At 41.2% G+C, this 26593-nt stretch overlaps 2 protein-coding genes across 4 annotated transcripts; one reads left to right on the top strand and one right to left on the bottom strand.

Annotated features, from left to right (window-relative positions):
- The first annotated feature begins 3577 nt into the window (after positions 1-3577).
- ankrd22 (ankyrin repeat domain 22) lies at positions 3578-9120 on the top strand. 2 transcript variants are annotated; one of them, XM_029705154.1, is made up of 6 exons: positions 3578-3769; positions 7380-7571; positions 7916-8023; positions 8189-8266; positions 8364-8466; positions 8619-9120. In XM_029705154.1, exons 1-6 carry the CDS (start codon positions 3749-3751, stop codon positions 8624-8626), a joined length of 510 nt encoding a protein of 169 aa, XP_029561014.1. In that variant the 5' UTR covers positions 3578-3748; the 3' UTR covers positions 8627-9120. The 2 variants fall into 2 exon arrangements, with proteins under 2 accessions (XP_029561014.1, XP_029561005.1); XM_029705145.1 differs by having other exon boundaries at positions 3580-3769; positions 8364-8462.
- On the bottom strand, positions 9118-26591 carry LOC115157138 (lysosomal acid lipase/cholesteryl ester hydrolase). Of its 2 annotated transcripts, none has more exons than XM_029705124.1 (10): positions 26480-26591; positions 25157-25274; positions 18656-18767; positions 15963-16161; positions 15123-15232; positions 14837-14973; positions 14511-14657; positions 14274-14345; positions 10488-10556; positions 9118-10283 (listed from the first exon to the last, which is right to left on the bottom strand). In XM_029705124.1, exons 2-10 carry the CDS (start codon positions 25265-25267, stop codon positions 10044-10046), a joined length of 1197 nt encoding a protein of 398 aa, XP_029560984.1. In that variant the 5' UTR covers positions 25268-25274; positions 26480-26591; the 3' UTR covers positions 9118-10043. The 2 variants fall into 2 exon arrangements, with proteins under 2 accessions (XP_029560984.1, XP_029560991.1); XM_029705131.1 differs by having other exon boundaries at positions 18662-18767.
- Positions 26592-26593: the final 2 nt, after the last annotated feature.

Here is a 26593-nt window from a genome sequence, read left to right as displayed (position 1 = left end):
CTTTGAACGTAAACAGGGTTTCCCGGTCGGAATATTATCTCTTTTTTATGAGAAAAATCGCATAAAATTGATTTTAAACAGCGGTTGACATGCTTCGAAGTACGGTAATGGAATATTTAGAATTTTTTTGTCACGAAACGCGTCGGGCGCGTCACCCTTCGTCACCCTTCGGATAGTGTCTTGAACGCACGAACAAAACAGAGGATATTTGAACATAACTATGGATTATTTTGAACCAAACCAACATTTGTTATTGAAGTAGCAGTCCTGGGAGTGCATTCTGACGAAGAACAGCAAAGGTAATCACATTTTTCTAATAGTAAATCGGAGTTTGGTGAGGGCCAAACTTGGTGGGTGTCAAATTAGCTAGCCCGTGATGGCTGGGCTATCTACTCAGAATATTGCAAAATATGCTTTTGCCGAAAAGCTATTTTAAAATCGGACATAGCGATTGCATAAAGGAGTTCTGTATCTATAATTCTTTAAATAATTGTTATGTTTTTTGTGAACGTTTATCGTGAGTAATTTAGTAAATTCACCGGAAGTTTGCGGTGGGTATGCTAGTTCTGAACGTCACATGCTAATGTAAAAACCTGTTTTTTGATATAAATATGAACTTGATTGAACAAAACATGCATGTATTGTATAACATAATGTCCTAGAAGTGTCATCTGATGAAGATCATCAAAGGTTAGTGCTGCATTTAGCTGTGGTTTGGGTTTATGTGACATTATATGCTAGCTTGAAAAATGGGTGTCTGATTATTTCTGGCTGGGTACTCTGCTGACATAATAATGTTTTGCTTTCGTTATAAAGCCTTTTTGAAATCGGATAGTGTGGTTAGATTAACGAGAGTCTTGTCTTTAAAATGGTGTAAAATAGTCATATGTTTGAGAAATTTAAGTAATAGCATTTCTAAGGTATTTGAATAACGCGCCACGGGATTCCACTGGCTGTTGAGTAGGTGGGACGATTTCGTCCCACATACCCTAGAGAGGATAAGCAGACAATGAAAGCTCTTACAATATTCGATCATTACATTTCTCAAAAACAGGTTATAGGCTGCATGTGCACCACCAAGTCAGAACAGTAGGCGAAATTAAGAGGTGAAAATAGACCAAATTATTAGGGTGTTTCACATGGGCTACTAACAGCTTACTACACAACGTACACTTAGTATTACATTCTTGTCTACAGTATACATATGTCCCTGGCATATTACATAATTTATGCAGAAGCATATAAGACATTTTTGGACTCACCTTGTTGTGCTGTGCTCACTTGAACAGGAAGGTGGCACGGCAGTCCTTTGTGGGCAAATTTTGTCAAACTGTCATCACAGTCTGCCATTCCCTGGATTTATGGTGCTTTCAAGACAACTGGTAACTTGGGGGGAAAAAAGGTTGAATCATGATGATGTCAGTGATATTCAGGCCATAGCTCTAGAAAGAGGCCTGAGTTCCGGATTTACAATTCTGAGTTGGATGAAAGTTCAAAACGTATTTTCCCAGTCATAGATCATTTTTCCCGAGGTCCCAGTTGTCTTGAACTCACTAAAGTCCGATTTTGCAGTTCCGAGTTAACGGTTGTTTTGAGCTTCATTGACAGCATGATCAATGTTGAATGTTTATAATTTTAAACAAGGAAAAGAGACCCTTAATCTTAGACTTGGAACCACACAGCCACTCCACTGAATAGCAGGCTGATTGCTTTGTAATGCTTTCAGTTAGCCACTGATTCCTTCCAAACCACTCATTGTTGAATTTGTGATGTACAAGTTGTGGTGTAATGTTTATGTCCAATAGCCGATGAGCACCGATATGTTTTATCTACACTTTCTCTTCATTATTTCCCTTCATATGACAGGGATTTAAAAGGATTTGCCAGTAGATTGTCGATTCGATTCATGATGACTGCTAAGATTTTGAAAGTATGATGTTGACATGATCAGCCCAATCAAAGCTACTGTAGATATAACGTGATTTGACGTTTTATCTGTGGCCAATGACCTTGAGTCTTCTTGGATGGGCACTTCTAATGTAACTCTATGGCAGTACCCAAGGGGCTTGAATTTTCGAGCTCTACCCTTAGACTTGGCGGTGACGTAGTGTCCCCATGAGTGACAGAACACTGAGCCAATCACGGCGCACCGCCCCGTGTTTTCTGCTGACTTGCCCCACCACCACAGAAAGCACTGAGCTAGGCTGAAACACCTGCATTTTGGAGCTGCCTTACTCAAGAAAACAAAAAAGGGACCATGTTTGTATGCGGCTTTATTAACTAAATTCTATATTATTTTTTACATTGTTTGCAAACAGATATGTGACACATTAATGCCAAAATAACATGCATTTAAATTTTTGAAAAAAATGTGGGGGCCACTGATAAGCACTTGATAAGGTGAATCAGGTGAACTAGTTCAGGGCTAAAACAAAATTGTAAAACATCTAGGGGTCCCCGGTGAGAGGTTTGACGCATACAAAAACTAGCTAGACATATATTATGTATATAGACGTATGTATATCACCTGTGTAGGCCTTTGTATTTAAAAAGTGACTTATACATTGTCATCACTATTGTGTTGATTTATTAATTCCAGTCAATCATTTTGGATTGATAAGGTCTAGACAGCCTAGCCACCCGAAGTTTTGAACATAAACAACATTTGATCACATTCACATGGTCTCTTAACACAAATAAATAGGCCTATTTTAGGCTATAAATGCAGTACATAGCTTAGGCTATGAATACATGACGTTACCGCTTCGTTTCCCATGGCCAGAGGGGGTCAGAGCTCATATGGTTTCTCTAGGCTACCTGCAGCTGTGGTTGTTATCGGTAGGCTATAGCTGATCAGATTAATTGTGCACGAGTTGACATAGCATGAGGCAAAGCAGTCTAAACAACAGTACTTTGTCCCTCCTTTTCAACACTTTTGTGTCAATATCTCTTCTTCAACTGAACCAAAGGTGCTGGGGCAAATTCCAGCTTGCCACACGTTTCCCTGCGGCCCTGCTGTGCTGATCTCTGCAACGTGGATAGATGGAAATCACCACATAATGCTACAAATGAAAATCCTAAATGCCAAAATAATGGAACCAGTTGAATGAATGAGGGATACAGTATATTGAAAATAGGTGCTTCCACACAGGAGTGGTTCCTGAGTTAATTAAGCAATTGACATCCAAACACGCTTAGGATCATGTGTAAAAAATGCTGCGCAGATTTATCAGACAGCTCTATTCTAGTGAACCCTTCGCCTTGCACACCCGTGTTGTTGCGCCATACCTTACGAAAAAAAGAGTGCAGTATGCTGCAAATACTGCTTCCAAAATAAGTTGTTTTTACGGCAGTAATTTTGCCGTGTAATTGGAGTTACAGTGCAGTATAACTGCAGTTCAACAGCAGTAGTAGGCCTACACAAGTTATTCTACAATTACTTGGTCCAAAATACAACAGTATACTGCAGTTAGGGCTTTGCACAAAGTGCTTACCCACAATTGTTGCCTGTTCTTGTTAAAATGAGCAAAGTGAGGTTCTAAGGTAATGACTCAAACAAGCCACACCCTACAGTAATGGTGTTACTAGCATGATGAATCTGATAGGTGCGTAACTGAAAAATGAATACATCGGCTGTGGAAATATTAGCCTACCTCTGAAGACATTTTACTTGACTGGCTTCTAAAAAATAAAAGTCAGGTGTTTTATTTCACCGGGGAAAGTATTTTGTCACTGAAGAAGAGGCGACATGGGGATAGTGTATTCAGAGGTGAGCTGTCATTTACAGACGTTTAATGGGCACGTTTCTTTTAGTCTGTGTGTTTAGTCTCTGAGAAAGTTTTAGTAGGATGCCCCTATGCAGTGCAGCATATGGATTGCTAGGTGTATCCAGGTAAACGCAATTTCCCGCAGCTGAGTAGCACTACCTGTAGCCCAGGGTTCTCTGTTCCTGGAGCTCTACCCTCCTGGAGGTTTTCACTCCAACCCAAATTGTCACTAACCTGGCTCATTTTGTAAACCAGCTAATTATTAGAATCGGGTGCGCTAAATTGGGGTTGGAATGAAAACCTACATGGTGGTAACTCTCCAGGAACAGGGATCCTAGTCTTTATGATATTTGAAGGACTATTCGGGCAACTGTATCGGTGTCTCGAGTAAAAGGGTGAAAGAAAACAATCACAAAATCAGTTAATTTCGAGCAAACCACATTCCAGTGAAAAGCAGACGTCGGGAATCGCAGATGGGTGCAGTCGTTGCGTCATATAGCCGACTAGCCTGGTTTACTTAATAAAGTCACTGCTAAATTATAATTAACAAACATAACACATCATGTACTTACATAATGAATTGTATGTAGAACACGATAAATGGCAGCCTACACTTACACAACTTTTGGAGAGGAAGGAAAAGGAAATAAGTCAAAACACTTTTCATAATACAAGAAAGACTCATCATTTCCTGCATTCACTTTTATTGTAAATAACAATATCTATTTCTAAACACTTCTATATGAATGTGGATGCTACCATGATTATGTATAATCCTGAAGGAATTGTGAATAATGATGAGTGAGAAAATTATAGACACACAAATATCATACCCCTTGAAAAATACTAAGCTATTTTATTAGTGTAGTGGTGCGATGTTAGCATGTCTTGGTGTTATGATGTTTTTGCGTCTGTAACTTTCTCACTCATCATTTTTCACAGTTCATTTGTGATTAGCTGTAATCATGTTAGCATCCACATTAATATAGAAGTATTTAGAAACATATTATATTCTTATTTACAATAAAAGTTACTCCAAAATGACACAATACATTATTTACCATTCATTTCAATTGGGCACAAAATAATCTGAAACACAACCAAAACAAACAGCAAATGCTTCCAAAAAATGTGTAGAGTCACAACCTTGATGTAGTCATTGCATGCTATGAATGTGAGACCAAATACTTAACTTTTTACTACTTTAATACACATAGAAGTGAATTTGTCCCAATACTTTTGCGCCCCTAAAATGGGGGACTATGCACAAAAAGTGCTGTAATTTCAGAACGGTTCACCCAATATGGATGAAATTACACTCAAATGGAAGCTGACAGTCTGCACGATAACTTCATAGTCATTGTTTGACTTAAAATCCAAACTTTTGGAGTATAGAGCCATAAGAAGAAACAATGCTTCACTGTCTCAATAATTACAGAGGGCACTGTAATTCATATCATAGGCCTAATGGTACTGTAGAGCTCCGTCCTGCCTGTATGGGTCCACCAACCCAACACACCCCACTCAGCTTTAGGATCTTAGTGAAACATTCATTATTGGTTTCAGGTGTGTTAGGCCAAGGCCAGAGTGACAACCAACAGACCCCCATTGCCAGGACTGAGCAGCCCAGCAGGGATTGCCTAAATGGGTATCTCCCCTGACGTGGGCATGTTTTCAATACAGACTCCTTTTGTCGCACAGTATTCCATATAAGAAATCCAAACTGTATGAAAGTTGCACAGTATACCCTTAATCTGGAAATAAATCAAATCTATTGATATATAACTTGACATTACTGTCATCCATTGTGACATTGTGGGAGGATAACCAACCTTCGAATGAATGGAAATGCATTTCTTAGCTGCTATAAATGCTAGGTTACACAGTTTCTTCTGATAAGTCTCCCGTATCAACATTTCCAAGCAAAGGTGTTTTACACCTCCAGCAGAGGACTTACATTTCTGAATGCGTGATATTCAGTTTCACTTGCATATAGTATGTTCTATGGATGGCCTTAAACTGCAGTAATTTATGTCTGAGATTATATGAACATGACTGAGCATTAAATCAAATCTGTATCCATTCATCATCATCATCAATAGGTTCTACCAGGTCTTCCTCGTATTTTTGTTTTACATGTTAAGTGTTATCGGGAAAAGCCTCTATCAACCCTAGGTACAGTTTGTAAATCAACTTGAGGTTTGTCAGATGGCCTTAAAATCATTTCAATCTTTGATGCTTCTGGCTTGTCCAGTGTTTGCTGCACCGAGAGAATAAAGTGTTGCATCTGTAAAATTCACCTGAGCTCGGTAGACTGGTCTTCCCTGGCTGTCTGACCCTGCTGTCACCATCTAATCGTGCTAAGACATGATGAGCAAAGTGTTTTCTACTGAGTGTCCACCATGACACTGAAGCCTGTAGAGCTGTTTATACCGTGTCAGCATGAAAAGTAGAGAATTATGTAGTAAAACTGACAGACCAATAATGTTACATTGCTATACTGACTGTGATTGAGGATAAAAATAATATATAATGTTAGCCAACTTTTGGCTAGCTCTATGGTACATCAACTGGCGAAAACGAGCCAAGTTAATTTACTTCTGTGGAAAGGGGACAAAACAAAAGCTACAAAACATTTCCATACACACAACAACTGTTACATAGTGCTACCTGACAGATAGCTAGAGGCTAGAGCTGAACTGGCTGTGGTAGCTAGTTACTAGCTAGCTAGCTTGTTCATTCACTTAAGATAGAACTTGAGTCGAGAGGGGATCTAACATTAGCTCATGTTACATGTCAGTTACACTACTAGCTCAGCACTGGGATATTTTTTCTTTTTTTTCTGTTAAGTCAAACAGCAGTTACCTTGGCAGCTACATCAGTTAAATAAAAAGTAGTCATTTTCTGTTCTACTTGCTTTTACAACTCAGAGAAAAAGCATAACACACATAGACAACAGCTGCCTCTGTTCGCACGCTCTGTGGTGTCCACGCAACCCTAAATCTAGTTGGCTGAAACCACCAAACAGCCTAGCCGACCGCTCTGAGGCATTTGCATGGTCCTAAAGCACACTGATGCCGCTTTTTGTATCACAGGCAATGATACAACTGGGAGGGGGGGACAAAAATGCAATTTCACTATTTGGGAGGGTCGTGTGAAAGTTGCACCCCTGTAACTTGGGGTCTGCCACAGATGTATTGTCTTGTTAAAGGGCGGTGTTGGCCATACCCATATAGGCTATGATATTTCACTAGCCATCGGACAGAAAGCGGAGGTGACCTGTATTTGACCGCTCTCAGGTGTCATCTGTGTTTTTTAAGGATGTGACCTAAGGAGGGGCTGGCCGGTTGTCTCACAGTTATAACTGAAGTGAGACAGGAATGACCTGTTTTGCTGCTCATCTTATCTGCCACTGGCTACAGAAGGGCTCCTTCTCAGTACAGCAGTAGGCTCACTTACCCTATCTGATGTTGGCATTGTTTCATTGTTGGTCTGTTTATCCTTCAATAAAGCCTTGACCCAGGTGTGAAATCAAGACGAATCAACAGCCTACAAATGCATGAACTGGTTTATGAAGTTACTTTACATGCTACCATTTGCTTATTTCCGCAGCCCATTTGCCAAGCTGCCTACGATAACGACCTTCAAAAGGTGTACCACATTCTAAAAGAGGATGCCAAGACTTTAAATGTTCAAGATGAGGAATCTGGCGATACACCAATCATAGCTGCCTGCAGATGTGGAAACATCCAAATGGTCAAGTACCTTTTGGACCTAAAGGCAGATGTAGCTATAAGAAACAAGGTAGTGGAAATGCAGTTCTGAGACATTTGGACAGTAGTTGTGTAACTTTTATTTATGCTTGTTTCTATGACTACCAAATACACAAACAGTAGTTATTATTTACTATGTCACTGTCATTTATATGTAAATATTAGGTAAAAAGGATACAATCAGACCAAGTGTGACCTTTACTTCACTGTTTGTAGGAATCTACAATGGAAATGAGAATGTTCCTCAACTAGGTGATGCAATTATATAAACAATACAGAAATATGTTAGTGTTATCAATGAGGAGCCTGCCAAAACTGGGCGTCTTGTGAAATGTGTAGCACTGATCCATGCTCTCTCTCCCTGTCTGCCTGTAGAAACAGAGGACATGTTTGCACTATGCTGCAAAGAGGACCTTCTCCTTCTTGGATTACCTGATGATCGCTATCCTCATGCCAATTCTGTTGATTGGATACCTCATTCTGGTAGGATATACTTTGAAACGCTGACCTTAGAATACAGTGGTGCAAAGTCTTAAGTCTCTCCTCATCAGTCAAGGCTCCCAGACCAGCCACACCAACTACACTGTAAGAGCAATGGGAAAGTGTTGTTGTTGGTCACTGTGGTATAAACCTTCCTCCTTTCAACAGGAAGACAAGCAAAGGAAGAATGTGAAACTAATGAATCTGGTTTTGAACACTAAAGTGGAGGTTGACGCTGTGGACTATGTGAGTACTGAGATTAAGTATATAGTTGTAAAATTAGAATGAGCTACTGATCATTCTGTGTGACTTATTTGACCTTTGTGTTCACTGTGTATTTCAGCAGGGAAACACGGGTCTTCACTATGTCTGTCAGAGGAAGAGTCACAGACTCGTTCCACTGTTACTGGAGAAAAAGGCAGACATTTCTATTAAAAACAAAGTAGGTATGAGGTCACTTTTTGCAAAGTGCATTATGGTAAGCTTATTAATCTCTTCTCTAACCTGCTCGACGCCTCTGACAAAGCATAAGAGGACATTTTATGCTACTATTTCATTAAGCTTTGGCGGTAATATAATGTATTATCCTGTCCTTTAGGAGGATGAGACCCCACTGGATATAGCAAGGAGACTGCAGTTCAAGAAGATTGTTACAATGCTGAAAAAGCCTGACTGAAGGGAGAGTTGCAGACGATGGGGAATTTTTCACCATGGCAACATCACCTTCTCGTCAGGCGTCTTTTGTCTGACGGAGGAAGGATCTCTATTCATATGTATACAATCTATGGTTCGTACTCGACACTTTGGCCTCGGCTGTCTAGCAACCATTCGTTAAAGTTCACACCAATATCAATGGCCAATAAATAGTTTTTAGTCTAATGGTTGAACCTCCTTGAAATATGACATTAATTTATACTATGCGTCTCAAAATATTTAGCAAAATGAATGTAAATTAGAAACAGATGAGTTCCTGGTTTTCATATTGTACATAGGAGTAAGTGAATTTAAACATTGTTACAGATTAAAGCATTCTATGAGTAGATACTCAGTTTCTTAAGCACTTTTCAATAAATGTTTTCAATAAATTGAGTTGTACAACAGATTGAATACATTTTTATTGAGTAGTTGGATACATTAAAAAGCAGCATACATAAGTGTTCTAACACAACGGAAGTAGAAAATGAATGAACAAACACATCAGTCATTCTTTGGTCGGCTCCCTTCCTTACCTAAGATCCAATAAAAATACTTCATCTCTGTAACAAAATGACAAGTATCAGTAGGGACAGGTAAACCCAAATTGAATGTGTTTGATTAAAAAAGGCACAGCAACATTAACCAACACAACACCGCAATAAAGTCCTGGTGATGACAGTTTGAAAAGTGCAAGTTCTGTAGAGAGAGGTACTGTATGTTGAACTGGACCCTGGACCTTTCTCATGATAATGTACCAATGACTTAAGCTACATTCATAACCTGCAGGTAGCCTAGTGGTTAGAGAGTTGGGCCAGTCACCGAAAAGTTGCTGGATCGAATCCCCAAGCTGACACGGTAAACATCTGTCGTTCTGCCCCTGAACAAGGCCGTTAGCCTACTGGGGAACAGTGGGTTACCATTGTAAATAATAATTAGTTCTTAACTGACTTACCTAGTTAAAGGTTAAATTATTTTGTTTTAAAGACATCTAAAATCCATTCAAGTGTTCTGAAAGAGGACTGTGGTAGTAAAATCACAAAATAGAGGATTCCTCACAACACTGAATCCTAATCTCACAGCTTGTTTTCCTCACCATCCCAATTTAGAGGTAAATGATTATTGCTGCTTGAGAGCATGGCTTACTCACACACGCGAATACTCGCTTTTACACATGCTTATAGTCAAACACATAAACGTGTACACACTCGCACCCAGGCGCTGCGACATGTCTCCCAATATGTTTCAGATACAGTATTAAAGTCTCTTCAGCTAGTGTGCTGAGAGCTGAGGCTAAAACGGGCCATATTTCTCCCTGTCAATCCACTGTTCACACCAAGTCCTGCTGACTCATCAGTTTGATTATCTCACTGTACATCTCCTGGGGGGCGTCCAGACCCCAGATGAAGTCCAGATGTTCCCAGTGCTCAATGTGGCGGTGGTACACCAGGTTGGGGACCTGGTTGAGCAGCACGGCAACGTCCTTAGGGTCAGCCAGGGTGTCATGACCTCCGGACCACAGGGCTGTAGGCACCTTCATGTCCTGGATGTTGTACAGCGGGGGGGTCGACTGGAGGGGGGGGGGGGGGAGAATGTACTAGATGTCAGCTAAAGGCATCGATTGACCATAAGGGCACAGTGGATACGGAGCAGTAAAGAGAAGGTACTTTCAGAAAGAGGTGGGAGCTTCTGAGAGCTTTGGAAAACAACTTCAGTGTGAAGTGGTGTGTGTGTGTGTATTGTGGTAGACTAATGAGCTCTGAGCTGGCCTTACCTGGTTATAGTGAGCCATGTTCCCTGCTCTCCCGTAGTCATAAGCCATCAGCTTTCCACCATGCACTGCCTGTAAAAAGAATATACATCAAAAATATTTGGACTCTAGGTAGCTGAACACGTGGTGGTCCTGGATGTAAAGGTAGAATCTCTTAACCCAGAAGTAAAATCTTACGGAATTTGGTCAGCTGCGTGATCAACTTCTGTGTTCATACATGTTAGAAATTGACAGAATCTCCACCCTCGCAAAAGACACAAGCGCAAAGCAGTTCAAGCACCACCTTCACCCAATCCTGATACGTCCAAATAACCAGTGACAAACATTTTTTTTAACTAACGCTGCTCGTCATCTCACGGATCCTATTCAGTCCCGGCAGATCCATCGGTCTAAGCAGAATCTGCCCATGGGAGAGTACCATGTGCACCATGTCCAACAATAGGTAACCTTCAGTAAGGTTAAAGTTGTCTTTGGTAAATCTGGGATTGACCTTTACTCAAGGTTCATTCATTTCTACAACACTGAATCGTTGAGTGGGGGAAATGGGCGTGTTTAAGTCAATAAGTCTGTGCGCAGCAGGAATGTCTGTGCCGCTCCTTTTCACACAGCGGAATGTCGATGATAGTTGACTTGGGTGTGAAACTGTGTCATAAACAGGGTGAAGTAATAATTTATGACACAGAAACATTGAGGAATAATTTATCAACGTCTGAGATCATTTATTTATGTCCTGAGTGTCTGTTTTTGCTCAGTTGCTTGTGAAATCAGTGTCGGTTTGACATAAATAATAACTCCCCTGCATCAGAAAGTATCTGGGACATTAAATTTGCAAACATGAAAATAAAAGCGAAAATCTCCTCTGACATATCCCCCTTCATAATGTAACGGTTTCCATGAAAACCTCTGTTGCAAGCGATGAACAGACGAGCCATGCATCCTGAATGGGTGAGGACTAGGGTTGTGAAGGGAAGTTACAGTGCCTTCGGAAAGTATTCGGACCCCTTCCCTTTTTCTACATTTTGTTATGTTACAGCCTTATTCTAAAATGTATTAAATGATTTTTTTCCCCTCATCAATTGACACACAATACCCCATCATGACAAAGCGAAAACATGTTTTTAGAAATGTTTGCAAATAAAAAATAAAAAAGAGAAATACCTTATTTACGTAAGTATTCAGACCCTTTGCTATAAGGCTCGAAATTGAGTACAGGTGCATCCTGTTTTCATTGATCATCCTTGAGATGTTTCTACAACTTGATTGGAGTCCACCTGTGATAAATTCAATTGACTGGACATGATTTGGAAAGGCACACCTGGGCTTCCGAGTGGCGCAGCGGTCTAAGGCACCGCATCTCAGTGCTAAAGGCGTGATTCCAGGCTGTATCACAAATGGCCATGATTGGGAGTACCATAGGGCGGCGCACAATTGGCCCAGCGTCGTCTGGGTTAGGGTTTGGCCGGGGTAGACCGTCATTGTAAATAAGAATTTGTTCTCAACTGACTTGCCTAGTTAAATAAAGGTTAAATAAAATAAATAAAAAGTCTATACAAGGTCCCACAGTTGACAGTGCATGTCAGAGCAAAAACCAAGCCATGAGGTTGAAGGAATTGTCCATAGAACTCTGAGACAGGATTGTGTCGAGGCACAAATCTTGGGAAGGGTACCAAAACATTTCTGCAGCATTGAAGGTCCCCAAGAACACAGTGGCCTGCATCATTCTTAAATGGAAGAAGTTTGGAACCACCAAGACTCTTCCTAGAGTTGGCCGCCTAGCCAAACTGAGCAACCAGGGGAAAGGGCCTTGGAAAGGGAGGTAACCAAGAACCCGATGGTCACTCTGACAGATCTCCAAAGTTCCTCTGTGGAGATGGGAGAACCTTCCAGAAGGACAACCATCTCTGCAGCACTCCACCAATCAGGCCTTTATGGTAGAGTGCCCAGATGGAAGCCACTCCTCAGTAAAAGGCACATGACAGGCTGCTTGAAGTTTGCCAAAAGGCACCTAAAGACTCTCAGATCATGAGAAACAAGATTCTCTGGTCTGATGAAACCAAGATTAAACTCTTTGGTCTGAATGCCACGTGTCACATCTGGAGGAAACCTGGCACCATCCCTACGGTGATACATGGTGGTGGCAGCATCATGCTGTGGGGATGTTTTTCAGCAGCAGGGACTGGGAGACTAGTCAGGATCGAGGGAAAGATGAACGGAGCAAAGTACAGAGATCCTTGATGAAAACCTGCTCTAGAGCGCTCAGGACCTCAGACTGGGGTGAAGGTTCACCTTCCAACAGGACAACAACACTAAGCACACAGCCAAGACCACGCAGGAGTGGCTTCGGGACAAGTCTCTGAATGTCCTTGAGTGGTCCAGCCAGAGCCTGGACTTGAACCCGATCAAACATCTCTGGAGAGACCTAAAAATAGCTGTGCAGCGACGCTCCCCATTCAACCTGGCAGAGCTTGAGAGGATCTGCAGAGAATGGGAGAAACTCCCCAAATACAGGTGTGCCAAGCTTGTAGCGTCATACCCAAGAAGACTCGAGGCTGTAATCGCTGCCAAAGGTGCTGAGTACTGAGTAAAGTGTCTGAATACTTATGTAAATGTGATCCATTTTTTTATTTTTTTATGAATTAGCAACAACAACAACAAAAAATCCTGATCTTGCTTTGTCATCATGGGGTATTGTGTGTCGTTTGATGATGGAAAAAAACGATTTAATACATTTTAGAATAAGTCTGTAACATAATGAAATGGGGAAAAAGTCAAGGGGTCTGAATACTTTCCCGAATGCACTGTATATAACTGGAAACAACCAGAATTTTTGTAACTTTCAAGGTATTTTTGGGTACTTCCGATTATCACACATGTCTGTAATCAGTTTGGCCATGATTTTAAAATGAAAAAGAATGACAAAGTGGAACATTTTTATATAATTGTATTTATTTTACTATGTCAATATGTCTCTGTTGTAAATGTTTTGGAGCCAAACTGTAGTTTGAATATTTGCATAGTTAATCAAAAATAATGCTATTGTTGATTAGATGCTTTTTAAAATTATTTATGCTATTTTCTCTGGAACCATAGTATATCCAGTAGAAACTCATGGACAATATGGACACATATCTAGGAAAATGAGTATATATGAAAATGAATACTATATATATATAAAATAAAAAAAATAAGTTATTCAAGTATAAATTACCAAAGATGCCATAGATTCAAGTAACTTTGGTAAATGACCTGTAGCCAAGCAACCCTAGTGAGGACAGAGCGGAGGCTTGGGGGGTGGAGGGGAGAGGATGGGGGGAATAGAGGGATTGGTAAGGGAGGATATGAGATGTGTAAAAGGGAAAGGAACATCAAAGGCACCCAGACAGGGGGATCAGAGCAGGGTGTTGTGAGTAAAGTCTGCCCGGGAGACTCAGTCAGTCGGGGAGTACATCTGACTGCAGCTGTGAACTTAATCCAAAGCTGTGTCTGCTCTGATCCCTCTGCTCTTTGACTGGACGTCTTACTTCCACGGCTAGGGCTCAGGAAATGGAGGCTCGTACAGTATAGGAGCTATTAGAACTGCGTGGTTTCAGAAGAGCAAACTCATTCTCCATTCAGACTGTGCTGCCTGCACCCCAGCCTTTCTGCATATATAGGTTGCCATCTAGGGTAGTCCTACGTGACAGTTTTAAACAAACAGGGGTTGGGGCGGGATGTATAGGTTTGAAGAAGTGAGCTGAATCATATTGGATCCAGTGTGTTTTGATAGGTTCTCATCAGGTATGTTCTTACCTGAGACCAGTGAATCATGTTCTGCACTGAGGTCCCTGCTGGGCAGTGGGAGGTGTACACAGGTGTGCGAGTCTGGACAAAAACAAATAAATATAGAAATCAACATCTTCCCCCATCTTCATTCATACCTATAGAACTGGCTTGAGGAAAGTAGATTTAAGGAAGTCTACAACAGTAATACTGTACAAGAATTTTTTTTAAAGCGATAATGAAAATGTGAGCGCGGTGGAGACGCACCATGTTGAGGTTCAGCTCATCGAAGCCACAGAGGACGAAGAAGAGGTTTCCACACAGCTCACTAAGAGGTTTCTTACTGCAGACGTTGGTGGCGAACCACTTGATGAGAGCACTCTGAGGCATGAAGTCCTTCTTCCCAAACACATCCTAGCATACAGAAACCAAACAATGGATTAGCATTAGTCAGTATTGAAATAATCAAAGATTCTGACCGATTGTTCAAATAAAAAAAACTTCCGCCAAAGTTAGGTAAGCCACAGGTCAGACGTATTGTATGAATAAATTGTGACATAATACAATGTAAGAAAAAGTCCTTTTCTACTCACCCAAATGAGGAAATCGGGGAAGATGGAGAGCTTGCTCATGGGGCTGGCAGTGAAAGCCACAGTGGCCACTGGAGCCAGGCCGAAGAACATCTTGATTTTGCTTGCCAGCTCAGGCATGGAAGAGAATGCAACAAAAGCTATGGGGACAGAGACAAGCAATCAGAAAAACATTTAATGGTTTAAAACGGTAAACCATAGTGTAGAATAGATACCAGTGCCAAACTACAGGTGAAAAATGTTCTGCTTCATGTAATATGACACATAACCAAAAATCAAGCCATCTCACCAATAGTGGTTCCCTGAGAGTGGCCGATATAGTAGATCTGCTCCTGGCCTGTGGTCTTCAGAATGTGGTTGACCACTGCTGGCAGGTCCTTCTTTGCCATCTCATCATAACTGAAGAATAAGAACAGAAGAAACTCAGTAAATGCCATAATAAGACTATTTAAATAGACATTTCATACAATATCATGTGTTTCTACTAGAACCTCTTGTGATTCTGTTGGTGAGCACAGGGGATATACACTCATATGGTCAGTTTATTAGGTCTAGTACCGGGTCAGATCCAACTTTGCCTCCAGAATAGCCTGAATGCTTCGGGGCGTGGAAACGTTGTTCAATTGGTTTCGAGGGACCTAACATGTGCTAGGAAAACATTCCCTACACCATCAACACCAGCCTGTACTGTTGACACCAGGCAGGATGGGGCCATGGACTCATACTGCTTACACCAAATTCTGAATCTGCCATCAGCATGACGCAACAGGAAACGGGATTAGTCAGATCAGGCAATGTTTTTCCACTCCTCAATTGTCCAGTGTTGGTGATCGGGTGCCCAATGGAGCCACTTCTTCTTGTTTTTAGCTGATAGGAGTAGAACCCGGTGTGGTCATCTGCTGCAATAGCCCATCTGTGACAAGGACAGACAAGTTGTGCGTTCCGAGATGCCGTTCTGCGCACCGCTGTTGTACTGCGCCACAGCCCCGTGACTCTCTGTAGGAGCTAACCATTTTTGTGTACCTAACTGGTACACTGGCCACTGAGTGTATATCCAGGCCTAGGTGCATAGCCATGACGTGAAGCGCAAGCAAGGATCAGTATAAGTGGAATGAATCTTTGAAGCTACCTGAACTGCCAGAACTCATTGTGGTCAGGGCTGAGTGTGAGGTGTCTCCTGGACCAGGTGTTTCCCCTGCTGTTGCCGATCCAGACGTCATAGCCAGCGTCGGCTAGCAGGTAAGCCAGGCTGGTGTTGGGCAGGTTGGTCACCCAGTTACTCCCCGCGGCCAGGAGACCATGCTGGAGGAACACTGCAGGCTTGGGATCTAGGAGGATGAGAAATGGACTTAATTGAGCATAATGCTATAGGGTGAATATTGTAGCAAAGTAAAGCAAGGATCATAGGCATAACATAGTGGTTATGTAATATTTATCCATTCGTCTCAAACATGGCTGAAGAATCCATTCACATTCAAACATGACCAAAAATACATAAACTGAAAGTGGATTTAACTATAACTGGTCGATTCATAATTCAAGTGTTGTGTTGACTGTCACCACCAGAGGGCGTGTCTGTCCAAGTTACGGTACATCCCAGCTGCAGGGCAGCCTTTCTCCTTGTGGCTCAGCACTCTCCCAGTGCATTTTTGGGAGCTTTAAAAACCCCAGATATATGTCAGAAACAGGAGCTGTGGCATAAACAGACCATTAGACGATAGGATTGGGTACTATCCCTCTATTGCACTGTCGGAGCATTTCACTGCACCTGCTAGAACACTTGCAAATCTGTGTACGTTATCAATGAACATTGATATAGGGAATGGACCCCTAGCCTACCCTGTTGCCGAGACTGCCTTTACTTGAATTTCCAGCATGCTGCTGGAGAGATTTAACATAACTCCCAGGTGATCCCAAGAGACACACATAATGCTTTGTAGTGGGTGCTGATGGGAAATCCTGACTGTTGTCTTACAGTGAAATGGGTGTGTGTGTTGATTAAGTATCTATGTTTTATTTTAGTATTAAAACACTGCCATTCACTGTTACAATAGCTAAGGGGTTAAAGGGACAAAAAGGGATTTTGTTTTAACAATAGTCTAATGTATAGTCAAAGACATAAACACAGTGTTATCTGTTCAAATGTTATACATTATGAATGATATGTCTCAACCACTTCGCCACAATGCAGCTGTGTGCAAAAATACCAAATCTACAGTATCTCTCCTAGATTGAACATCAAAGATTTCTAACATTAGCTCTTCTAACTAGCACGATTTTCAGAACAAAACCCCATCTGGGGGCTGAAATAATTCCAGCTCTGCTGTGTTCCTTTGGAGTGATCCAGACGCTCTCCCGTGTGTGCAGGGGAAGTGGGACAACAGGAAATGAGATGCATCTCCAGCCTATCACAGAGCCCTGCTGCCTCCCTGACTGGATGGGCTGCTGCTGCCACATACTATAGAGCATGGAGCGAGAGGCATCAAGAGATACAAACAACATGATGGCTCCTTACTTATTTAGAGGATATCAGAATATATTATTGAGATTTTTAACTCCCCAGACTAGCTCAACCCTGGCATATCACATGTATTGGGGGGTATCTTTCAAGTGGAACCCCTGGCTAGTTTATGAAGCATTTCTAATGACAAACCAATGTCAATATTAACACTAAACTGAATTTGCATTTTAAATCATTGGAGAGGGTCAACTGAAGTAGTTCATTTACTAATTCATGTTTTGGAAAGTAATCCAATGGAGTAAAAACAAGACCGGAGCCAAGGCCAGTATTTAATACTCAAGGCACTTAAATTCACCTACAGAGAGATCTGTGTCGAGAACATGAGTTCTTGTTCAGAATGATATGAGGCACTGTGTTCAGGAAAAAGCATAGTTTATAGCATCTGAATTTGTTTTGCACTCGAATGGTTTCCCCCAATGAGATTAGTGTGAGGTTTAGCAATCACTTTGCTTATTAATGAAATATAGCGGCAACACAGGCAAGAGAAACTGAATACTGATTCGTAGGAACCGGAGAGCGAGTGTGGCTCTGTCTGACAGAAGCGGTGGATCACGGTATTTTCGCCTAAACTTGTAAGACAACAACTGCTCTTAAGAAGAAATCTAAAACTTGTAATACCATTATGCATTCCTAACACACTAAAGCAAATCATTTCTTCCTTATTACTGTAACTGTTACTTTTCCCATCACATATTGAAAATACACTGTAAATACATTTGAACAAAATCCTAATAAATGAGATGGTTGAAAATGATCCGAGCTACATTTGAAACAGCTCAAGCTAGGGACGGATTATGAGGAATACCAAAGAAATAAAAACGCCACAGAAATTCAATTCAATCATAGTCTGGGCTCAAAATGATTGAAGCATAGAGGTGAACTATTTGCAGCTAGCCAGCCTCACTGGATGCATGTGATATTATAGCTGGTGATGACAGGACAAGCCACCTTCTGACAACAAAAGGTCAGGCGTAGGCTGGGCGGTGCAATCGCATTATATAGAAATGGAGTCCTCCTCCTCCGCTCTTGTCAGAGTGACTAATGCTGAAGACCACTTCAATTTTGGATCTTGACTCAGTACTAATGTTTGACAATGTGGGAAATATCAGCACTTCAGATGTTAGTCACGGTGTTTGTGTGTGTGTGTTGGTCTTTGATATGTGGATCTGATTACAGGGCTTGAGGCCCTGGCTTTCCAAAGTGCACGTCAATGCAGACCTCTACTCCGTGTTTAAAAGAGTTAAGGCCACTGAACATATGAATTAACCCCATGCTATGGCCATGAACTCTTTTATACATACCGTCACCTTTCTTCAGACCGTGTGGGATCCGGTTGACGCTCAGGATGTAGCCGTCCTCTGTGACGACGTCGTGCTCCTCTGTCGGGTAGCCCCAATGCCTGATGATCTCACTCTGTGTGGGAGAGAGAGAAGACAAAAACAAACAGTCAAACATATTTGGAATTCTGACAGAAGGGGTTTCTATGGTAACACTTTATTTTACAGCCCTATTACCATACTTTACTCGCTGTGAAATTACAGTAAAATTCAAGCAGACAACATTATTTCCGCTGCCTCTACTAGTCATCATGTCACTAAAAAATTCCATTGTTCCCCTGTTGTATTCCCTCCCACACGCCCATTCCCAGATAATATATACGCTAATCTGGACCTTCAAAAGAAAGCATGTGAGCCTGTTGGTTCCGGCCAGGCCTGCCATGCAATCTAGCCATGCATAATTAATACCCACCACCATTTCCTGTCTCCCTCTATGCTGCAAGTTTACACATTCTACTGACTGTGGGACTGTGATAAACCTTCTGCTGGCTCAACACACACTGAGGAGGTATCAGAGGCACAGGGGTGGAGGGGAGAATCGGTGTTCTGCTCTGTCTCATTTGGGTCTGGTTTTACATAGGGAAATGGGAGTATTGAAAATAATTTCCTGTCACGTGACCTGCATGTGGTGAGGAGAGCTATTGAGAGGGCATGTGCTTGCAGGCTTTCAATGGGAGAAAGAAACATTAGCATGTGAGAACCATTGCTACTGGGAATTGTATTAGGATTATATCACTGAGACTGTAGTTTCCAATGACAAATCCTGTATACTAACTAGACACTAGATTCAGGATCATGATATTGTGTTACTGTGCTTATCAAAGATTTAAGGATAACCATTGACATGCACCAGGCCCAAATCCACACGTTTATTTTACCATTGGCATACCTCATATATGAATAAACATACATTATATATTTTCTGACAAATTGTGGTGAACACATTTGATTGATTGCCATGTCAAATATTTTAACTACTGTATGCCTGTATGTGCTCCTAGAGCACAAATGATACTGATATCACTAAGCACACAGAATCACCATTTGCCCCTTAAAATCCATTCTTGAAAAGTGAATGAATGCCCATCAAAACTCTTTTAGCTTACAACAAACAACCCAAGATCAATTCAAGGGTTATTACACCTTAATAATAATAATAAATTATTATTATTATTATTATTATTATTATTATTATTATTATTATTATTATTATTAAATGATAATAATTATTAGCATTATAATTATTATATAGAAACACCGGAGCAAGAGGATACAGACAAATATATTAAACTGCAATTTACACGTTTTTATATAGCGTTTTCTGTTTTATTAGGACAGATCTTAACCTTCAGTCTTTAGGTATATCATATGGCTGTGATATTGTCCTATCTAAAGATACATCTATGCTGAAGTTCAACACATGACAGAGGGACTTCCCATGACATTTTGTCAGCCGGTAACTCCCATGCAAATAACTGCCGGTCTCACAGTAATTGGCCGTTAATTAATGTAAACACGTTCAGCATCTTCGGGCTATTATGAAACTTTAGTTGTGATACAAACCTTAGGCTAAATGTTTTCATTTCTAATACATTCCAAGGCTGCATGATGCCACATCATTGATGTGTCTCTAATGATGATTTGAAAGAAGAAAAATAAAAGATTGCATGAAAGGCATGCGCTCTGCTCAGATTTTTTGCACAGGCTGCATGCACACATTCTCTCATTCACAATTTGTCAAGCACATTATAATAATCTCACCCATCAGACTATTCGCAATTTAATATAGTCTTTAAATAGAGCCTACTAATATATGTGTGGAATTACATTTGGTTTAGAATGCACCCCCCCATATCTGGACCCCTACAAATCAGCTGGGCTAGACAATCTGGACCCTCTCTTTCTAAAATGATCCGTCGAAATTGTTGCAACCCCTATTACTCTTTCATATCGTGAGATCCCCAAAGATTGGAAAGCTGCCGCGGTCTTCCCCCTCTTCAAAGGGGGAGACACTCTAGACCCAAACTGCTACAGACCTATATCTATCCTACCCTGCCTTTCTAAGGTCTTCGAAAGCCAAGTTAACAAACAGGTCACCAACCATTTCGAATCCCACCGTACCTTCTCCGCTATGCAATCTGGTTTCCGAGCTGGTCATGGGTGCACCTCAGCCACGCTCAAGGTCCTAAACGATATCATAACCGCCATCGATAAGAGACAATACTGTGCAGCTGTATTCTTTGACCTGGCCAAGGCTTTCAACTCTGTCAATCACCACATTCTTATCGGCACACTCAACAGCCTTGGTTTCTCAAATGACTGCCTCGCCTGGTTCACCAACTACTTCTCAGACAGAGTTCAGTGTGTCAAATCGGAGGGCCTGTTGTCCGGACCTCTGGCAGTCTCTATGGTGTGCCACAGGGTTCAATTCTCAGGGTGACTCTTTTCTCTGTATACATCAATGATGTCGCTCTTGCTGCTGGTGATTCTCTGATGCACCTCTACGCAGACGACACCATTTTGTATACTTCTGGCCCTTTTTTGGACACTTAACTAACCTCCAGATGAGCTTCAATGCCATACAACTCTCCTTCAGTGGCCTCCAACTGCTCTTAAATGCAAGTAAAACTAAATGCACGCTCTTCAACCGATCGCTGCCCACACTTGCCCGCCCGTCCAGCATCACTACTCTGGACGGTTCTGACCTAGAATATGTGGACAACTACAAATACCTAGGTGTCTGGTTAGACTGTAAACTATCCTTCCAGACTCACATTAAGCATCTCCAATCCAAAATTAAATCTAGAATCGGCTTCCTATTTCGCAACAAAGTATCCTTCACTCATGCTACCAAACATACCCTCGTAAAACTGACTATCCTACTGATCCTCGACTTCGGCGATGTCATTTACAAAATAGCCTCCAACACTCTACTCAGCAAATTGGATGCAGTCTATCACACTGCCATCCGTTTTGTCACCAAAGCCCCATATACTACCCACCGTTGGCTGGCCCTCGCTTCATATTCGTCGCCAAACCCACTGGCTCCAGGTCATCTATAAGTCTTTACTAGGTAAATCCCCGCCTTATCTCAGCTCACTGGTCATCATAGCAGCACCCATCCGTAGCACGCGCTCCAGCAGGTATATCTCACTGGTCACCCCCAAAGCCAATTCCTCGTTTGGCCGCCTTTCCTTCCAGTTCTCTGCTGCCAATGACTGGAACGAACAGCAAAAACTACTGAAGCTGTAGAGACTCATATCTCCCTCACTAACTTTAAGCACCAGCTGTCAGAGCAGCTCACAGATCACTGCACCTGTACATAGCCCATCTGTAAATAGCCCATTCAACTACCTCATCCCCATACTGTTATTTATTTTGCTCCTTTGCACCCCATTACCTCCCTTATCCTACCTCATTTGCACACACTGTATTTAGACCTTTTCTATTGTATTAATGACTGCATGTTTGTTTATTCCATGTGTAACTCTGTGTTGTTGTTTGTGTCGCACTGCTTTGCTTTATCTTGGCCAGGTCACAGTTGTAAATGAGAACTTGTTCTCAACTAGCCTACCTGGTTAAATAAAGGTGATATCAAAAAAATGTAAAACATGTAATCCGTAGCTTGCACTCAAAGAAGCGAATGGAGGAAGTGCTTCCAGCGGTTACATTTTAAATATGCAACACTCTAAAAAATGATGGGCTAAAAACAGCCAAATTTGGGTTATTTGGTAACCTAATGCCGGTTAAATAGTGGACAGAACACATGTTGGGTTATTTTAACCCAGCCAGTTGGGTTGTGTGAATAACCCAACATGTTGGGTGGTTGTGATTACACAAACATGGGTTAATTGAACCATTAATTGGATCATTTTTACTCTCATGCTTGGTTGACCTAGCAGCTGGGCCTTTTTTAATGAAATCCTTAAGTTGTTTTCAGGAGGAGTGGCTTATTAGGGGTGTGGCTTTAAGGCAGATCTTATTGGCCACCCGTGAGCATAAATGTCATTCCTGTTCATCATGTTAAATTAACATACTGCAAATTTTAATTTACTGCATTTTACACATTCTTCTATAACATGAAGATTATTTCTTATAATAAGGTACAACACCTTATTGTATCCAACAATGGGATTCAAATAGTCTTTTAGGGAATTTACACTCTGCTGTAAGCCTCATTGAAGCTACAAAAATGTAAATGTTCAATATGTGATAACTATAGATGGGTTAGCTGACAATGTCATGAATACGATGTACGTGCTTTCATGGGGCGTATTGTTGTGATTCTGGATGGCCAGATTGCTAGCAAGAATGACAAGAAACTGCCATTTGGGGAATCATAGGTGGCTCATTTCAGCTCGATTCATCTTGTTATTGATAACATGTCGTGCTTTGAGGTGTTTTGACTGATTTCATGTCAATGCTAATATGGCTAAAATTCACTAGCTAGCTAACCAACAACTGTAACAATGTATTTGAGAGACAAGTGCTCATTGTGCAAATGTATTTATGTTTTCAATAAACATTGGAGAGGAAATGTAGCTTACATGTTGTCAACAATCTAAGCCAACCCTGTCTGTTTTGCCCCTTAGTTGCGCACGCGTCGGTTTCATAGCTAAACAACCAACCCGTCTACAAAACAGATGAACAGGAATGGCATTTACTCTCATGGGTGGCTAAAACGAACTATCTGAAAGCCACGCCCTACTAAACTCCACCTCTAGTCTTCTGATCCGCTGGGTCATAGAGCAATAACCCAGCCTCAATAACCCAGCAGTTTTTAAAGAAAACAACTGAACTAAGTGACCAAAGGCCTGTAATCAAGCAGTATTTTAGTGCAGGTAGGCTACACCAGTTGTAAAGTGAATTTATGTGCCTACTTTTAAGAATTGAGCAATAAATAGACTATAGCAGCATGAGAAAGCTGGGATCCTCTATTAAATATCGCCCAGTCAAAATTCTGTTTTCACATGCAATTGTGCAATGACTGAGCTTACAAGAACACGTTTCACTAGGCTCTGTAGGCTTTGGACTCTCCAACCCTGTTCCAGGGGTTCTAGGCCTATGGGCATCACTTTAGTTGTGATACAAACCTTATCAAAACATATAGGCCAATGGGCTAGGCTACATGACGCATGCCACTATGATTTGAAAAAGTCGGGGGGAAAAAAGTTGCTGTTTCTTGCCTTAGACTGCACACACTGGGCATCATTCATGTGATAATATTCTCACACCTCAGACTATTCTCAATTTAATCTTGTCTTTGCATATCATAATATATTTGTGAAATTAGTTTTGAATGGGCCATTATCATGCATCTGTCGGAACAGAAAAAAATAGAAATAATAATTAACAAGTCATCCATAGGTACTTGAATAGCGAAAGGAGGCCACTTTTTCCGCGGTTCACTTACATGCCAGCCAGGTAGGCTACTCCGGTTGCAAAGCGAAGCAATGTGCTTAACATTAGGAAAGTTGAGGAATAAATATAGTAGGCCTAGCCTATAGAACGCTGATGGGATCCTCTTCTTTTTAATACAAGCCATCAAAACTCTGTTGTTTTCTCAAGCAATTGCATAGCCTATAGAAATGCAACATGGATTTATACGAACACTTATTTCATTCCATGCATAAATTAGCTGTGAGGAGCTGGCTCTCACTCTGCTATAGGTGAGCCTATTCTATACAAACTCTGAATGCCAGGGCTCTGAAGAAGTGTTTGGTTCAATTTTCAATGGCATTTGCATTGATGTCAGAGTGATTAGAGGGACATTATAAACTGGGTGGTACGAGCCCTGAATGCCGATTGGCTGACAGCCATGGTATATCAGACCGTATACCACGGATATGACAAAACATTTATTTTTACTGCTCTAATTACATTGGTAACCAGTTTATAATAGCAATAAGGCACCTCGGGGTTTGTGGTATATGGCCAATATACCACAGCTAAGGGCTGTGTCCAGGCACGACGCCATATACCACAACCCCCCATGCCTTATTGCTTAAATAGAGCGCTGAGTACCAGGCCATTAGCGACTGGCTGTTAGCAAGTCTGGTAGGCTACTAAAGACCATCAGCGACATCAGAGTGCAGTTTTGGAGAAGCCTAGTTGCTCATTTGACTGCAGTCATGACTACTGATTGCGGGTAAAACAGTCACGGCAACAGCCCAACTACATGTTATGACATTCCTTGAAATAACTCATGAGATATATGGGGTACAAAGGGCAGAATGTGGGCTAAAACAGTACTCCCCACATGAGGTAACCACCATGACTATTTGTTTGTGTGGCCCAGAAGATTGCCTAGTTCTATGAATTGTTAATGAGCTCTATGAACCATGAAGTCCAATAGTGTATTTGAAGGCTGTCTGAAAAAAACTGTTTGGATAAATACTATTTGTCAGTATTTGGCCACTTTGTTTACGAGAACACAGCTTCTGTTATTGATTTGATCTAACTCACAATGTTCATGTTGACCTCTGGGTCCAGTCTTTTACTGTCTTTCAGCGAGGATCTCTGACACTGGAGCGCTCCAGTGTTCAGGAATGCCACTAAAAGTAGAACCCACATCATCTTCACTCTGAAAAACATAATACATGTGTTATAAACCTCTAAAAAATGAAAAAGACATTTTCTGACCACATTAGGTCAAGACCTATGCAGCAGCACACACCTGGAAATATTAATATGGTCAAAGGGCACTTAATACATTAAACGTATCATTGCAATGCTAATCTCTCGTCAAACATAATAATGCAAGATTTTAGCTCTGGTTAAGCGAGATGATTGCAATCCAAATGTTGCTGTCTCTACTTGCTACTCTTCGGATTTCACAGATGCTATTCAGCTGCCTTTTCTTCTCTTCGCCATGAGATATGGCTTGATAGTGTTTTTGCATTTGATACAAGTTCAAAGTTAGCCATATGTTTGTGTAATATCAAAAGATTTTGGGGATTGTGGCAAGAATTATCACTAAATAGATGAATTCTATAAATATTGCTATGAGTTGGTCCAGATTTTGACATTGAGCTATTTGGGGCGGCAGGTAGCCTAGTAACCGAAAGGTTGCAAGATCGAATCCCCGAGCTGACAAGGTAAAAATCTGTCGTTCTGCCCCTGAACAAGGCAGTTAACCCACTGGTCCTAGGCCGTCATTGTAAATAAGAATTTGTTCTTAACTGACTTGCCTAGTTAAATAAAGGTAAAATAATAAATAAAAATTATTGAGTCTCATAGCCGATTAGTTAGAATACAACAAACTTGATTATAAGGTTGCCTTTGCAGTCAATAGAGCAAAAAATGCATTTTAATGAGTTGTTGTGAAGAGCTTAAGATACGCTTGGGAATAGAGTAGATATAACACCAGGATTATCATGAGTAAGTGAAAGTTTAAATCTCTAGCCTTTACAAAGGAAACGGTTAATTCGACCTAACCTACAGCATACGTTGAATAGGAGTAGGCAAGGCTTCCGTAGCCGGATCGCTCCGGTCAAACTAGCGTTTCTTCTCCATGATGAATGTATGGAGCGATCATAGAGCAGCGGAATGAAATTCAGGATGAGTAGTCAGACAAAGGCTTCATTCAGTAGGCCATTGTTGACATTCATTCCACACTGTGATCTGCACTCAGTCACTGACAACTTCTAAACTATTGCCATACAAGCCTATATATACACGTTGGTGATATATGGAAAACGCAAACATTTTTATCAGCTATCAAATAGCCTATATCCCCAAAAATCTTATTTTACGATAGCTACAATGTGTCCATATCTAAAAACTTACCCGGACAACTTCTGTGTAGAATTAGAATACTGTATTATTCTTGGTTGGCCGACGAAAGAGGAATAAGTCACAAGAGCAGTAGCGTGATAAAACGTCAGAGGCAACAGTGGGATG

The sequence above is a fragment of the Salmo trutta genome, chromosome 2 (genome assembly GCF_901001165.1).
Source record: "Salmo trutta chromosome 2, fSalTru1.1, whole genome shotgun sequence".
In the NCBI taxonomy this organism is placed as follows: domain Eukaryota; kingdom Metazoa; phylum Chordata; class Actinopteri; order Salmoniformes; family Salmonidae; genus Salmo; species Salmo trutta.
Note: the sequence above shows the minus strand (reverse complement) of the source record. Positions and strands in the feature narration are given on the sequence as shown.

What these genes read in the sequence shown, in the direction of transcription:
- ankrd22 (XM_029705145.1), top strand. Translation starts at nt 3,749, where the DNA reads ATGGGGATAGTGTATTCAGAG. An exon ending in TGATTGGATACCTCATTCTG is followed by an intron (nt 8,024 to 8,188) that starts GTAGGATATACT and finishes TCCTTTCAACAG; the next exon opens with GAAGACAAGCAAAGGAAGAA. An exon ending in ACATTTCTATTAAAAACAAA is followed by an intron (nt 8,463 to 8,618) that starts GTAGGTATGAGG and finishes CCTGTCCTTTAG; the next exon opens with GAGGATGAGACCCCACTGGA.
- LOC115157138 (XM_029705124.1), bottom strand. Translation starts at nt 25,267, where the DNA reads ATGATGTGGGTTCTACTTTTAGTGGCATTCCTGAACACTGGAGCGCTC. An exon ending in CTCTCAGGGAACCACTATTG is followed by an intron (nt 14,974 to 15,122) that starts GTGAGATGGCTT and finishes CTGTCCCCATAG; the next exon opens with CTTTTGTTGCATTCTCTTCC. An exon ending in ATGAGCTGAACCTCAACATG is followed by an intron (nt 14,346 to 14,510) that starts GTGCGTCTCCAC and finishes GTTTTTGTCCAG; the next exon opens with ACTCGCACACCTGTGTACAC.